Source organism: Epinephelus moara, chromosome 2 (genome assembly GCF_006386435.1).
Source record: "Epinephelus moara isolate mb chromosome 2, YSFRI_EMoa_1.0, whole genome shotgun sequence".
NCBI lineage: Eukaryota > Metazoa > Chordata > Actinopteri > Perciformes > Serranidae > Epinephelus > Epinephelus moara.
The window spans coordinates 30061030-30076240 of record NC_065507.1 but is presented as its reverse complement, the minus strand read 5'-3'; the positions used below and the strand labels follow the sequence as shown (position 1 = coordinate 30076240).

The 15211-nt window shown below is 42.3% G+C and overlaps 1 protein-coding gene across 1 annotated transcript in view; it reads right to left on the bottom strand.

Annotated features, from left to right (window-relative positions):
* Positions 1–15211, bottom strand: part of LOC126399951 (neurobeachin-like) — a 107062-nt gene that overhangs the window by 9242 nt on the left and 82609 nt on the right. The window contains exons 14-20 of the mRNA XM_050060318.1: positions 12419–12571; positions 8872–9039; positions 3835–3924; positions 2535–2727; positions 1644–1715; positions 1341–1496; positions 3–173 (exon numbers count right to left, since the gene is read on the bottom strand). Coding sequence (XP_049916275.1) covers positions 3–173; positions 1341–1496; positions 1644–1715; positions 2535–2727; positions 3835–3924; positions 8872–9039; positions 12419–12571 — 1003 coding nt within the window. The remainder of the gene's footprint in view (positions 1–2; positions 174–1340; positions 1497–1643; positions 1716–2534; positions 2728–3834; positions 3925–8871; positions 9040–12418; positions 12572–15211) is intronic.

The following is a 15211-nucleotide window of genomic DNA, read 5'->3' as shown; positions in this document are numbered from 1 at the left end:
ACTGTTATTGGGGTTGTCGCCGATAATATGGTGTCGTCCACTCCAATACCACAGCAGAAGTGTAGCATCCCTGGACCCAGAGACGATGTAGCAGTCCCCTCCAATGTAAGACTCTGATCTGGCCAGACATGTCACCACATCCCAGTGGCCAAAAACTATCTGGGTCAGCTTGCCTAAAGAAAATATGTACAAACATGTTTTCGGTGTTGGCAAAAATTGCTAGTTGGAAGTTCCTGAAATGCAACATGGAAAAACTACTGCTGGCTGTGTTTTCAAACTGGAGTTATAGGAATTGTTGGTTACTGTTTGTAAATGGTATTGTCAGCAGGAGTGAAAGGCAACCCTAAATTCACTGTCATTCGCTGTATTTGCGTTTTTTTTTTTGGTGCTGTTTCCACGATTTTCGCAGCTTCCTCTGGTATGCATGCTGCTTACTGTCTGGCATCTTGTTGCTATGTTTTTATAAAGTCTTGACCTAACCTGCACACTGTGACCAGAAATGTCCTTAACAACACAAAACAAGAGGAAAAAAGAAAATACAGACAGAGGGCAGAGACTCTGCAGATAAATACACCGCTAAACACTTCCAGTGGGTTATCAGTGATGACTGAGAGAGATTACTTTTGTATGAGTCTAAACATTGCTTTTTAGGAAAATCCTGCAAAGTATATCTTTAAGGGAGTGTTGTGCTAAATAGCAGAATAAGGTTTCCAATGTAGTTAAATCAGTGGTATCCAGTATGTTTGGCTTGTGACCTCTTAAAAGGAAATAATGTCTGCTTGTGCCCCCTCATCCCAGATTATGGCTTTGGTGTGGACAGAGTTGAGCAGTTCAACCCACAAAAGTAATTCGTCTGTCTTTGTTTCTAACATTTGAAGGATTTTTAGGGCCTGGGAAAAGTGAAAATATCAAGTATTTCATAAGAGAAAAGAAAAACTGAAGAAAAATAAACAAAAGATTTTTTTCTTATCCTTTCAATCCTCTTGTGATCCCTCAGATTCATCTAAATCCCCTGAGGTTGTCACAACTCCCAAGTTTGGAACCAATTAGTTAAATGCTACTTGTCAAGCTGCAGTGAAAATCATTAATATGATTAAAAATGTATGTTGACTATATTATCATCTTGCTCCCACTGAATCATTATCAATGGTAAGGAAATTAGCAGAAATAACTTTTTACTTATCATTTAGTTCCAGTGTATTACAGTATAGTCATCCAGTTTTCTACAAGGCTTGTCAGGAGAGAGCAGCAACAATACTGTATTCTTCCCATCATAGCGTTCAGTCCTCCACACATCAGTGCACACCTCTATAGGAAATAGAGTTTACACTGTAACCTACCTGTCTCGGAGGAGTACACACGAAAGCTCTTGTCCCAGAAGCCACACACCAGTATGTAGCGGTTGTCAGCTGTCACCACGAAACAGTGCGTGGTGATTTGGATGCTCTGGTCCACTAGGTCTGTGATCTGACGCTTGTTGCTACCAGTATTGTTGGCTGTGAGGAGGAAAAAAAGGACAAACATGTCATTGCCTGAGGTGTTAAAGTTATTAATTAAGACCCTTACAGCTGAAACAGATATAAAGCCAGTGATCCTGTTTTTTGATGCTGTATTTTCTATTCAAAACCAGGTAGTTTACTCACCAACCAGAGAATCCATCTCAATAGGCAGGTGATGGGCCTGCTCAAGAGAGTAGCCTGGTGCTCCTCGGAGACCTGGATTCAGGCAGGGATACATGAGGAAATTAATCACTGAGGCTATTTCTCACCTCTGCACATGTACATTCTTACACACACACACACACACACACACACACACACACACACACACACACACACACACACACACCTCTATCATGTCCATCAGAAAGATTTCCATCTGTCTTACTGGGCTTTTTTTTTTTTTAGAAGTGTCAAACAGAATGGAGACATTTTATCCATGCAATCTGTATCTGGAGCCAGTTTTGAAACAGCAACATGCCTGAAAATATGGAGACCCTATTATCATCATTATTCTGAAAAGCCAAACCACATTTCCCTCCTCTCCGACAGGATGGCAAGGGTGCTGCAGCTGTGTTCATTAGTGTGGGAGCAGCCAGAGCAGCCACACAGTGCGGACTCTTTGGTCCTAAGCTCAGTGTGTCTCTACGGTGACAGATGGGGACGTGTGAGGAGAATGTGGTGCAGTTGCGGCCTAATTTCCTAGTAACCATTGCTTTGGCCCTCTGACCCTGAGGTGAGGCTGATTCTCAGGGAGGGGCTCTGTGGGTAATGTTGTTCACACATGTCTGAGAAGGAACATGTGGAAACACTCATGGTCAGCTTACCTAGGAGGTGCTAGCCTCTCACATAGCCAGCTGGCTACAGCTCTATTATGAGTGGTGGGCAGGTTTGTGTGTGACGGTGATGAAGTGATTTTACAGGGCCACTGCTGTGGTAGGTATCACATGTGGTGTGGCACATTCTTTTTTTTTTACGAGGGCATGTGCATGTTGGAACACATCATCTGCCGTGTGTGTGTTGAGCTCTATTCACCAACAGTGTTGTGCCATCGGTTGACGGCAAATACGCGGCTGCAGGTGACGGTGACCACAGCAGGTATGGTAAGATGGGGCAGGGTGTTGGCGGCCACATGTGTTACTGGTGAATTGGATGGAAACTTCAACACCATGATGACATCCTGCTGCATCTGATCCTTGAACATGAGAGGACTCTGTGGAAGGAAACACTGTTGAGTAGAAGAGAGAAAAGACGGAGTGTAAAGGATGGAGGGATGTGATGGTAAGAGGGGAGGGGGAATACAAGGAAAGAGGAGCAAGGACAGGAAGGGAACAGAGTGGGAAGGCAGGGTATGGAGAAGATGAAAAGAAGAGGGATGTAAAGATCGGAGAAAAAGAATGGAAAGAGGTAGTTAGTGTGGAGGTTGGAGGAAAAACTAGGTTCAGACACAGAGGAGAGCTTCATGCACTGCCCCCTCCGGACAGTGCAGTCAGACAAGGGACTGGTCAGACAAGGGTAAGACATGGAAAACTGGGATGGAGTAGGCTGTATACATGAGATGGTGCATACATGATACACATGCATCAGAGAGACTGAATTTAGTTCACAAAGAAGAAGCATTAAAAGAGACTGCATGAGTTTTTGAAGATGTGCTTATTTCACCACTGTAAAATTCAGCTCAACCTCTACAACCCTGAGTTAAACTACATGTGTAGCAGGAGTAAAAGTGATGCAGGAGATAGTGATCTTGACAATACTCTGACTTTTGAACCAGTTTCAGCTCTCATCTCGTCCCTAATTTTAGAACTTTTTGACAGAAGTGGATGAAAACATTCACATCTGTTAGAAAAGTAGAAAATTGAACTAAAAGGTCTCAAAGGGATCTGCCTTACAAAGTTTCTTGAAGGGAGAGAGAAACAGAGAGAGCCATGTGGGGATAATGAGGGCTAGGCCGGCTATTACATGGATTAGGCAGGGAAGAGCAGCTTACAACAAAAAGAAGGGAGCTACTAGGCCAGTAGGGAGCACTCTTCCCTTTACACCACACTGCTAGTAGGCAGTACAGCTATAAACAGTGCAGACAAAATTTGTTGTTATATTGCAGGTCTATGACCTACATGAGGTAAGCCTTCTGAAATATTTATCTTTCGTTATAAAAGGGTGGATTGAAGGAAATATATAGAAGTAAGGGACATCTATCTCAATCTTGTGCCGACCTCCAAACACAGGCACGCAAACCCACACCATCCAGGCTTGCACAGGTCCACATTTCCTCTCTCACACACACCACCACCAGAGGTGCAGGGAATTTTCCCAGCATGCTAGTTGCTCTCACCAGGTGCATGGCGGAGCTGCGTGGAGGATGTGGCTCAATAAGCAACTGAGATGGCGTCTGTCCAAAGCTCTGGATCTGTGCCTCTGTGGCCTGCGGGAGAGAGAGAGGGGAGAAGGAGAGAGAGAGAGCGGCTGTCACAATCAATATGCATCAAAGTGATGGGTCAATGCGTTACTTGACAATGCAAGCAAATCCTAACTCAGCCGTGCCTCTGAGGAAAGGGGGAGGTAAAGGGAAAGGGGAGCACTCCCAATCCGCCTGGGTGCTCCCCCTTCCCCCCTCAGCCTGCAGAGTCATCCAAGTGTTAGTATGGAAGAGACAAGCCTTTTCCTATTAACATGCTTCAGTTAACCATTCCCATTTCCAGGCGCAGGGGCCCCCACTGCATAAACGTTAACCTGGAGTGACATCCAGCTAGGACTGCAGCAGGCCGGCCTGCTTTTAGATGTTATTGTGCTTGAAACAAAAGGGAAAAGCATGTCCATGCACACACATACGTACGAAACAGAGGCACAAAATCACACAAGCAGACCAAGGCAATTTGGCAGAGGGTACCTTGATGAAAGATGATTTATGGGGCATATACTGTGAGTCTGGATGCTTGTGACTAAGAAGGAAAAAAAACTAAAAACAGCACAAGTCGCACTCTAAGTACAGGAAAAAAAGAAACAACACACTGGAGGAATCAAGCCTTTACTATTATTAGAAAATAAATTCCATTTAAATAGACAAAAGATTTCTCCTTTGCCTTCAGTGAGTGAGAAAAAAAACAAGCAGTAAGAGCTGCTGAGCTTGACTGAAAGTGGGGCACTCCACGGTGGGAGTGATTGATGTGACTGGAGCCACTTCCACCATCAGAGGGGAGCTTGTAGACGTCCGTCAATGCCACTGTGCACAATGGAACATACATCGCTCAGCCTTTCGCCCGCCCTTCTGACTGCCTGGGTGACTAGCCCTCATTTTCCTCCGCCTGTACACACTACTCACAATCAAAAGGACCTATTGGGTAGCACATGCCACAGAGGGAGATGTGGCAAGGGAAGTTTGGAGGTGATACTGAATCAGGACAGGCCACCTGCAAGCCAAACAGTCGCCCCTAACACCCTCCCCCCCACAACCCACCCTCCAACCCCCCCCAGTCACTTCCTATCTTCCACAGCACCAAAAAAGGCGCTGTCCACACGGTTAAACGCTGTCGCACAGCAGTGAAAGTTTCATGTGAGTTGGTGAGCACATTTGGCAACCATTAAGTGCTAGTCAGTGTTTCTTTACAATGCAGTCCATCATGTAATAAGCAACTGACATTATGGCTATTTAAGGTTAGGTTTGGGGTGAGGGTCACAATGTCTGTTCAAGTAAAGAAATTTGATACAAAGATCAGAAAAGGCTGAGGAGGCCATGTGGACAACATCACCATATTTCTTGTGATGATTCTGTTACAAGGGAAACTGGGCTGCTGAATGTCCCGTTTTGGTAGTCTTAGACAACCTTGACGCCCGACAATTGTTTCCAGAGTGCAAGGGGGGGGGATTAGTGTATATGTGTTTATGTTTTTGTGTGCTGGGGGGGGGGTCTGACTTGTTGAAGGTTAACTCAAGAACATGTTCTTCCACTAAATGATCAAAACATGTCAATATCTCTCAGGTGTTTCAACACTAATCCTCTCTGAGGTGTGTCAGAAACTTATCTCTATCTCAGTCTGAGATGGAGAGCACTTAACAGGCAGTTCATTAGTTTAAGTCACTTCAGGCTCTGCTTTTTGGCTGATAAGTGACACTTATTGCCAAAGCCATCTGGATGATCTCCCCTCCCAGCAACAACCGCCTTGCTTGGGTGAGCACCAAACATCCATCATAACACACTGTGTCTGCATGTCTGTCTGTATGACTTTGTTCGCATCTGATTTTGGCATGAGCAAAAAAGGCTTCAGAGGTGAGTGGCTGCAGCTCTGTCTCTCTCTCTATCTGCTGCCTGGTTCCCAAAATGGTGACAGAGAGACTCCAAGGAGGATGATCCCCCAACAGCATCCTCCAGTGCACTCATGCAATGCAGCAACACAACAGCTCTGTCAGACAGAATGCAAACACGGCCTTGCAGTGACCCGCTAAGCAGCGTGGGATCATGCTGAGTCACGACACCTGAGATCATCAGTGGCAACTACAAATATGAAGCCACTACACCTTTCACCTTTTGACAGACTCGGTAGATTACAGAAGCAAATTGCTTTCATTAAGTACTTCTGGCTTTTAAGTAGTTTAATCCGATTATAAAAACAGATCAAAGCTGCACAGAAACCACAAGACCCATGCAAATACATATAAACAAACTATTAATGTAATTGTTGTGTGAGTATGTTACATTCTCATGTGATGACACCATTGCACATCCTTTACATGCCAATGAAAATTTGTTTAAGATAAGCTGGATTTACTTAAATCCTTAAGTACGAACAAAGAATTAGCCTGAGGGTGTTTCTAGAGTGGCAGCTTAGGAGTTGACATGTGCACTACTGTACGTGGGAGCAGAAATGTCTAAAACAATGTGTCCACCATTACGGGATTATCTCTAATGCAGTTACCATCAATGACAATGCACAATGAATTCTATTCTATGTGATAAATATGAAGGGAGTTTCTTATCATTAAGGTCAAGCATTTAAACATGTGTGTCCCATCACTATGAAAATATCAAGGTGAAATCAATTTAAATATAGCTCAGCTGCTTCAAACCCTTCATTGGGTAGCCACAGCACACTTTGTTGTCTTTGTCGCTTCAGAGGGGGTGGGAGGGGCAGTGGCAGCTGAGGAGAAATGGAGTCCCACTGATGAATAATTTGTCTGTTTACTTCTGAGTGACACAGCGGGGTCTGAATCAAGGGGTTGCTGTCATGTTTTTCCATAAGAGAAGGCTGTCAGGAGGAGCGTCACATAGAAGGACTGCTGTTCCGGCAGTGTGCCCAGTAGAGCTGTCACCGTGCCCTCACCGGGCCCGTCGGCATGTCAGAGAGTGTCATCATTTCCATCTGACACACGGGCGGAAATTATCTCTCATGACCTCTAATTTATTGACATTTCAAATGCCTTAATTGTTATGACTAATGCCAGATCTGCAGTTTCACCTGTCAGGCCTAGAATGAATCAATACCCCGGAGTCAATCGTCACATTTCAGCAGGTCTTAGCAAGACATTTGTTGGGCACTTTTCCATGCTCCACCTCACTGACTCAGCCAGGCAGCTTGCAGACCTGACCTGTGTTCAATAGGAGGAGTGGTAAAAAAAAATGCAGATGATATTACGAAAAATACAGCAGGAAATCACCTGCAAAATATCACAATGTTACTATAAGTTGTGCAGGAAACTTGTTTTTAATGTAACCTCCTAAATTAAAACAGCAGAGCATCAAAATACGGTAAAAATTTTGTAATCTGATCAGCCTATGGAAATACTGTAATTGGGGAATTATAGCACTGGACTATTAATGTGAACTTTTTTATTTTCTAGACTATTTTTTTCAGGATTACAGGGGGCTGTTGAAAAATTACAATTATATGTTTTGGAATTGCCAGTAAATCATCTTTGCAACTTGTATATGCAAGGAAAGCAAAAGTATTTTATATTTTAATGTCAGTTTGTTATTGTGTGGCTTTCAGAACCAAACTAAGGTGGCGTCCACAGAAGGACAAGGGTTTTTATGTAGCAACGACATCGTGCAGAAACATACTTCACCTCACGTCTTGTGGGGAAAAGTTTTTTGATGGGCTTAGGAAAATATCATTTTGAAGCCCAAACATACATACTTTGACAAGAATTTAAATTTTGGATTTCAGTACATCAGGAACAACACTGCAAAGCCACAGAATGATATAAAAACATTAAAAAAAAATGGAGTCGCCCTTTAATAGCACTTACAGGATAAAGCTGGGGTTTATATTTGGGGTTTCAGTATACAAGGTTATACTTTTTGTTACAGGGACAGGAAGAATCCATCTGGGATAAGAAACATGATTGAAGGTATGAAGGCTTGTCTTAATTAGTGCTCATCATATCAGCATTACATCAGTTGCAATTAGCTGAGCCAATTTCTCTCTCCAGCACAAATACATTCACATGTCACAATAGCGACTGCATCAACTGGGCACAATTAGAGAGTCTGAGTAGCAGGCTTCCTAATGTGCAACTAACTAACAGTACTGTCATCTCTTAGGGTAACAGTAGGCAGGGAGTAAGACAGCTAAAAACCCTGATGCAAAATAAAAAAGGCATCGCCTAGGTCTTTCTCAAAATGATGAAAACCAAACCTTTCACAATATGGTTTGGTAATTAGATCGGCCAAATCTTCTGCAGGTGATTTGCATAGTGGTCACTTGATAAATAAAGGCGCCCCTGGAAGTGACAGTATATAAATGACTTGTTTTGCAGACAGCAGATGGTGGATATCACAGGGAGAGACAAGCTCAAACTGGAAAGTACCACAATGTATGCCAGCTGCTGCAGTCTCTGCTCCCCTTTCCCCTCTATGCAATTAAGCTATTCACGAGTAGTACAGCTAAGCTAATAGATATTCAATTAATTCATTAAGAACAAGAGGATTCACTCCCTCAACTATTGACTGAGTGACCTCTGTTGATTGATCAAAGAGCTTGGTGAGATTTATTGATCTGATTAAGAGAAGGATACAGAATATTCAGCACCAGGAAGAAAAGAGCACAGACTCACGCTGTTAAGAGGATCTATGAATAATATGGACAGATATTAAACGATTACTGTTTATCTGAGAGAGAGAGAGGAAATTAATAACTCAGGTCATCACAAAATGACGCTAATCTCAAAGCAAACTCGATGAGTCAGCTGCCCTGCCAAATTCTCTCACGGGTTGCATCTGCATGACACAATAATTGATTGACAGATGCGTGATATGAATGCTCCCGGAGCTCCGACACATGCCAGGACAAATAGAGACAGGAAGTTGTGCCTATGGTGAATAAGAGAGAGGGGGGGAGTGGCTTTGTCTCCATGGTAATGTGTGTGTGCGCCTTACCTCTCTGAGCGAAGGGTCAGTGATACTGTCCAGCTTGACGGAGCCCTCGTAAGTCAGGTAGTGAAAGACGTTGAGGGCACGCACCGCCTCGGGGCCTCGCTGCTTGTAGCCGAAAATAAGGTCAATCCACTGATGCAGCTGACATGACACAAACTCGCTTTCCAGGGCCTGTGAGAGGAGTACAGGGCAATTAGAGGCGAAAGGCATACCAGCAGCACACAGCACATGGGCCAAAAGACAACACAAATTGTACTCTCACACAACAATGAACACAACAAAACACAGCCTACTTCACTGTACACAGATGACCTACCGGGGCATCACATCAAATCAAACATTACAAAACTTACTAAGAGTGCTGTAAAGGAAAATAACTTGCATTCAGTTAACTAAAAGATAAGTATTTAACCTGTTTTCCTGCACATAAATATTATAGAAGACAGAAAAAAAGAAAAAGAAGCTGCATCCCCTCTTTTTAATATAATCACCGAACTCAACAAGCCTCCCATATCACATTTCTCCGTCCACTTAAAACGCAGACCAACTATCTTTGCATGGAGACAAAGAAATTGGTTCAATACTAACAGGGATCCAATTTACTGTAAAACCATCCGCAGGAGCAACATTGATAAATTACTTGTGAGAGTGAGAATGGAGACTTGATTTCTTGTGGGAGTTTTACTGAGAGATTTGGGAGAAGATTTTAGGCAGATAATTATTATAAATATACCTATGGAAGCCATGCAGTGGGGGTTTGATGTATTGTTCCACAATATAATTCCCATGCATGCTGGTGTAAGGCTTTGCTAGAGGAATTTACACTCCTCCCCTCGCGTCAGGAATAACAGCCATTACCAACAAAGCCTGCTCGAGCACACAGAGGCAGAGTTTGCCACAGGGCATATCACTTCAATTGAAAGTGGCACATGCAAAGATGGGAAGTGGGAGGAAGAGAGAGGGAGAGAGGGAGAAAGAGAAGGAGGGAAGGAGAAAAGAGGAAGAGTGAGACAGAGGGGGAGGCAGGGAGAGAGATTCACTGACAGAAATGAAATAATAGAGGAAGCAAGAGTGTGGGCTAGCTGGGGAACAGAACAAAAGAAAGACAAAAAAAAATGGAGGCAGAGGACTATGATTTTCTGGGCGTGTGAATACACTGGCCTGCGAATGTAACAGTGCAAGGCAAAATCACACGTGTATCCTTCAACAGTGAGAAAATATTCACTGTAATCCTTTTTTTCAGTCATCCTCTCTCCTTGTTTTGGAGATGCAGACATGCCCGTAACATCTCCCAGCCTCTCCTCCTGCCTCTTCCCTCCACCCCCAGCTCTGCCGGTATACAAGCCTGATAGAGCTCGACCAGGCAGCGTGGGTAGAGCACGGGGAAAGGTCACCTCTATAAGACCAGCCCAGCTCTGTCACTCCAGCTGAAAAGGTCAAGTGTGTTCCCAGAGCCTCTGGTCCAAAAACACTGTGGCCCCCAACCTTAGGATACATAACATGCATGAAACCTTATGTCTTCCTACCAATATTATAAAAGTTTTTATGGTTTTAAGGAGGAACTTAAAATAAAATGTGGAGGCATAGAGGATTTTTTTTCAACACTATACTGACATTGTAAATTTACTGAGCTCTGTTGTTGGAGATATCACTTTCATGCAGCAGGATTTAGGTTTGTATTTGCATGTAAAACTGAAAATCATGTTGTCTTTTCTTCATATGTTGATATTTTAAAATCATCTTTCTTTCATGTGAAAGACTGAGTCCCTCTCCTAGAAATTAGGTGTACATACAACTAACTGTAACAGCAAATATGTGCCGAGAGAAACATAATGCCAAGCAAATTACATTTTCTATTAACATACTGAGGAAACATTGCTAATTAACGCATCTGCCAAATCACAAAAATGTTGATAATGAACATATCAGCAAAATGTTCACTGACAGCGTATTTCATTTGATTTCCGCCAAAACAGGCAATCTTGCAGTACAGTATCCAATTGTAGTGACTACAGCATTATTTTTTTATTACCTTTTTTATTTAAATTTCGCCAAAATCATGAACTTTCCCTAACCTTAACCAATGTGCTTTTGTTACCTAAACCTAAGACAGGAGTGTGGACATGAAGCTGAGGTTCTGGTGTCAAGGTCCTGCTCTTTGTACATCTGCCATTCTCCCCAGCCACCTCTTTGCGAAGCCTGCACAACGCATGAATGTAGTGTTTGGTTACCTGAAAGGGTAGGAAAGATTGCATTTCACATGTTTTTTTGTTTTTTTTTGTAAGGGCCTTAATGAATTTTATACTACAACTCAAAACATAAATGCAGACAAAATACAAACTGTATTTTCATTCTATACTCTCCATTTTGTGTATAGTAATCACAGAGTAGCCAGAGGTGAAAACACTTGCATGTTTTTTTTATGGCATACTGATAATTGTGGTCATTTCTGGGCATTGAAGATACTATTTTCCAAATAATTAGCATTTTCACAAGTTTTAGGTCACCATCATGCAGCTCTTTTTAGCTTCAACAGTCTGACTTTATCTTTAATGTTTGATATCAAATCACAATCCATCCGCACATCTGTAAGCACATGCAATGGCCACTCATGTAGTTTTTGGATAAAAATTGAATTGAGCTGTTGAGTTTCCATAGTAAGTGATTCCAGATTAAAGGGAGAACAAAGTTTATCTGACAGCAAGAGACGGGTTGGATCTCCATTTCTTTCTCTGTGCTGTCACTGAAACCTGCTGGTAGCTGTGGACCACATGTTGATAGGCTGTCTGTATTAAACATGCACACACAGACGTTCACACACACGCACACTGAAAGGGCCCTGCACGCTGCCAAAGTGATGAGGCCCGGCATTACAGAAGGTAACACTATAGGGCAAACTTGCCCTCAGTCCTGTCCTTCAGTGACATCACAGGGGTCAGGGGTACAGTGTTAGTATTGAGCGGTGCACTTTATTAGATGCTTCATGAATACGACAAGGAGCCACAGATGCATGGGAAGGTTAGACAGAGGAGTTGGAAATGGATTTCTTTGCTGTTGTGAGACAGAGGCAGAAGAGCTGAATGTATGGTACTACAGTATATACATGTCGTGGTACAAAATAGACCATAGTATGTAACATGACATGACACAGTGCGCCATATACTAGTGAGAATGAGGATGGTTCCTACTGAATAGTATGGGAGGATACATTAGTAGACTGAAATTAATTTTTACTTTAAATGGGGCAGTAATCATACGGTAACTATCTCGGTAAAAAATAGAAATACAGTAAGATAGTTTTAATTTATATCAGTGTCATTACTGCAATCTTAACTGAGAAGAAATAAAATCAGGAAAAGAACAATGTTTTGTTGGCTGAGAAAACACACACAAAAAGGACAAAAATTAGGTGGGATTTTTGGTCGTTCATGTTTAAATACTGATTGCTAATATACCAATATATTATCTTGATAATAAAGGAAGTAATAACATATACTGGTACCATTTTAGCTAAAGTAACCATTTTGAATTTGACACGTCTAAACCTTACCATCCTGTTGATCCTAACAAGGTCTTCAGGCTTCTTGGCCCAGGCTGGCAAGTCCACATCACAAACCATGGTCCTGTCCTCCCTCATTCCCAGATGGTAATCGTTGCTGTTGACAAACATCTCTGGGAGGTAGTAGAACTCAGGAATCAGCTCCTATGTTTCAAAGGAAGGGAGATGTTCATGTTTTACAGCTCACTGACAAGACCACAATGTCTAACACCATAGCTTTCACCATATAATCTCCTAACAAAGTGCAAAAATAACGTGAGGACAGAGCCACGAATAACAGAGAAAAAGGCTCTGTATCCCACTGAGATGAAGTGAGAATTCAAGGGGAAAGGTAACACAAACAAACTTAACAGCAGGCCATGAGAAGGCGGTGAGAGGTGCTAGTCCAGTTATTCCAGGCAGAGGTGTTAGGTGTGTTAAATGAAACTGGAACTGAGTTGGATTTTTCTCCCTGGTCTCTGGGCTCTTGTGATGGGGTCAGGACCTCGCAGTGGAGGCGAAGTCAGCATGGGGAAGGAGCCCCTACATAAAGCCTGGTGTGATTCCATACATTGAAGAAGAGAGCAAATATTTACCCATGTTTTGAGACAAAACTATTCCTAAAGGACTTTCTCACATGTTGAATGACGTCAGTGGTATCTGAATGTTTTGAACCCTTTACTTGAATGCTTCACCCACAAAATGACCATTTATATATCAAATACCCATGTTATCTGGAATTTGTGAAGAGAATGTTTTCCTCACATGCCTCTACAGTGAATGAAAACTCCAAAGACAGAGAAAGTTTTCGATGAATAAGAGAAGAAGGGGTAGACATTTAACAACACCAAAACTATATCAAAACATCTGTTCAAAAACCCTTTTTTTTTGTTTTTTTAAGATATTTTATGGGGGCATTTTCAGCCTTTAATGGATAGGACAGACAAGTGTGAAGGGGGGGGGAGAGAGGGGGAGTGACATGCAGCAAAGGGCCACAGGCTGGAGTCAAACCCGGGCCGCTGTGGCAACAGCCTTGTACATGGGGCGCCTGCTCTACCACTAAGCCACCGATGCCCCCAAAAACTCTTACGCAACTTGTGCAGTACAACCCAAGTGTATGCTCAGTGCTTCCCAGACACTTGCATTTTTGCTATAAACCCAGCTACTTAAAACAGGCATCAACAGTCTAATGTTGATGAGAGTTCAAATGCACGTTCTTACCCTGCTGTGCTCCTCATATGCAGAGTGTTTTAAAGGTCTAGTGTGTACAATTTGATGGCATCTAGTGGTGGGGTTACAGAACTAAAACTTCTCCTGAATGCAAAGGGTGCAGGAGAGCTTCAGCGGGTGATGGAAAAACAATAATGGCCCTCTCTAGAGCCAGTGTTTAGTTTGTCCATACTGGGTTACTGTAAAACAACATGGCAGACTCCGTGGTAGAGGACCTGCTCCATATATGGATATAACTGGCTCATTATAAAGTAACAAAAACACAATCATTCCTATTTTTAGGTGATTAGAATTATTATTAGAGTTATGAATATTTTATTCCATTTCTGCCAATACATGCCCCGAAACCCTACACACCTTTAAGTAGAAAGGTTTTTGCAAAAATGCATGTGTTTGGGAAGTACTGAGCATACCACTGGATAAATGCGCCTTTGATAATACTGAAGCAGTTGTGTGAGAGTTTGTAAATGGTTGTTTTGATAGAGTTTTGCTGTTGTTAAACGTGAGAAAAATAAGATCTCCTCTATGAAATTACTTTAACACAGGGGGAGTAATTGATATACAAATGGTCATTATGTGGGTGAAGTATCCCTTTAAGTGCCCATCATTTCTTACCTATATATACTATATATATATACTTGCTTAACATAGGCAGTCCATTATTGCCTTTATTGTTTTGCTAGTTACACACAAAAAATATTTGATAACTCTTATAATATTCAAAACTTAAGTTTGACAAAAAAAAAAGAAAAAGAAAAAGAAGGGCGATGATTTTTAATGATGACTTATCTCAAAAATCTTTTAAATACAAATTTAACTTGCACAGCACTTTGAAATTAAATGGGGACTTCCTGAATGTCAATCAGTTGATCAGAAACCTATGAAATGCTTTAGACAGGTAATGGCCTCCAAATGCAAATAAGCCATTTTCAACATATATTCTGTATTTATTATGTTATTATTTATTATGTATGTGTACTTTCTGTGATTTTGCAGTCCCCACTCTGACCCTTTATCCTCCAAATCATACAGCTGAGAAAGGATGAGTGAGTAAGCCTCTGCACAATGAGGCATATGCACACGAGGAATGTAGATCCTCTGCTCTGCCCTCATTAGAAAACATACTCACAAGACAAGTTAAATGCTGTTGTCTGTCTCAGTCTGAGATTCTAAATCAGGGTGCAGGACAGTATTTTACCTGCTGGTATAACACTTGTTTTATGAATGCAGTGTTTGTCAGATTCAGTGGTACTATGGAGTTTATATTGCCTATGGGATACATAACATGCAGAGCTTTTAGGCCCCCGTAAATCACTGGGTTTTGATAGAGCGAGTTAGCATGACATGGTACAGCCCAATAACACTGCTGGTCTGCTGTTGGTCACATTTCACCCTCCGCACACGACAGGGAAGGGAGTAAAGTAGCCATTCCTCTCTGTTTTCCTCTGTCTCTCACATACACACACATACACACAACCGTACTTTCCCTCCACTTTTTCGTTTGTAAACTTCCTGCCGTAACTCACCGCCAAGCCGTTAAAACTGCCAGCTCTGTTTTCAAGCCACCCTCCCATG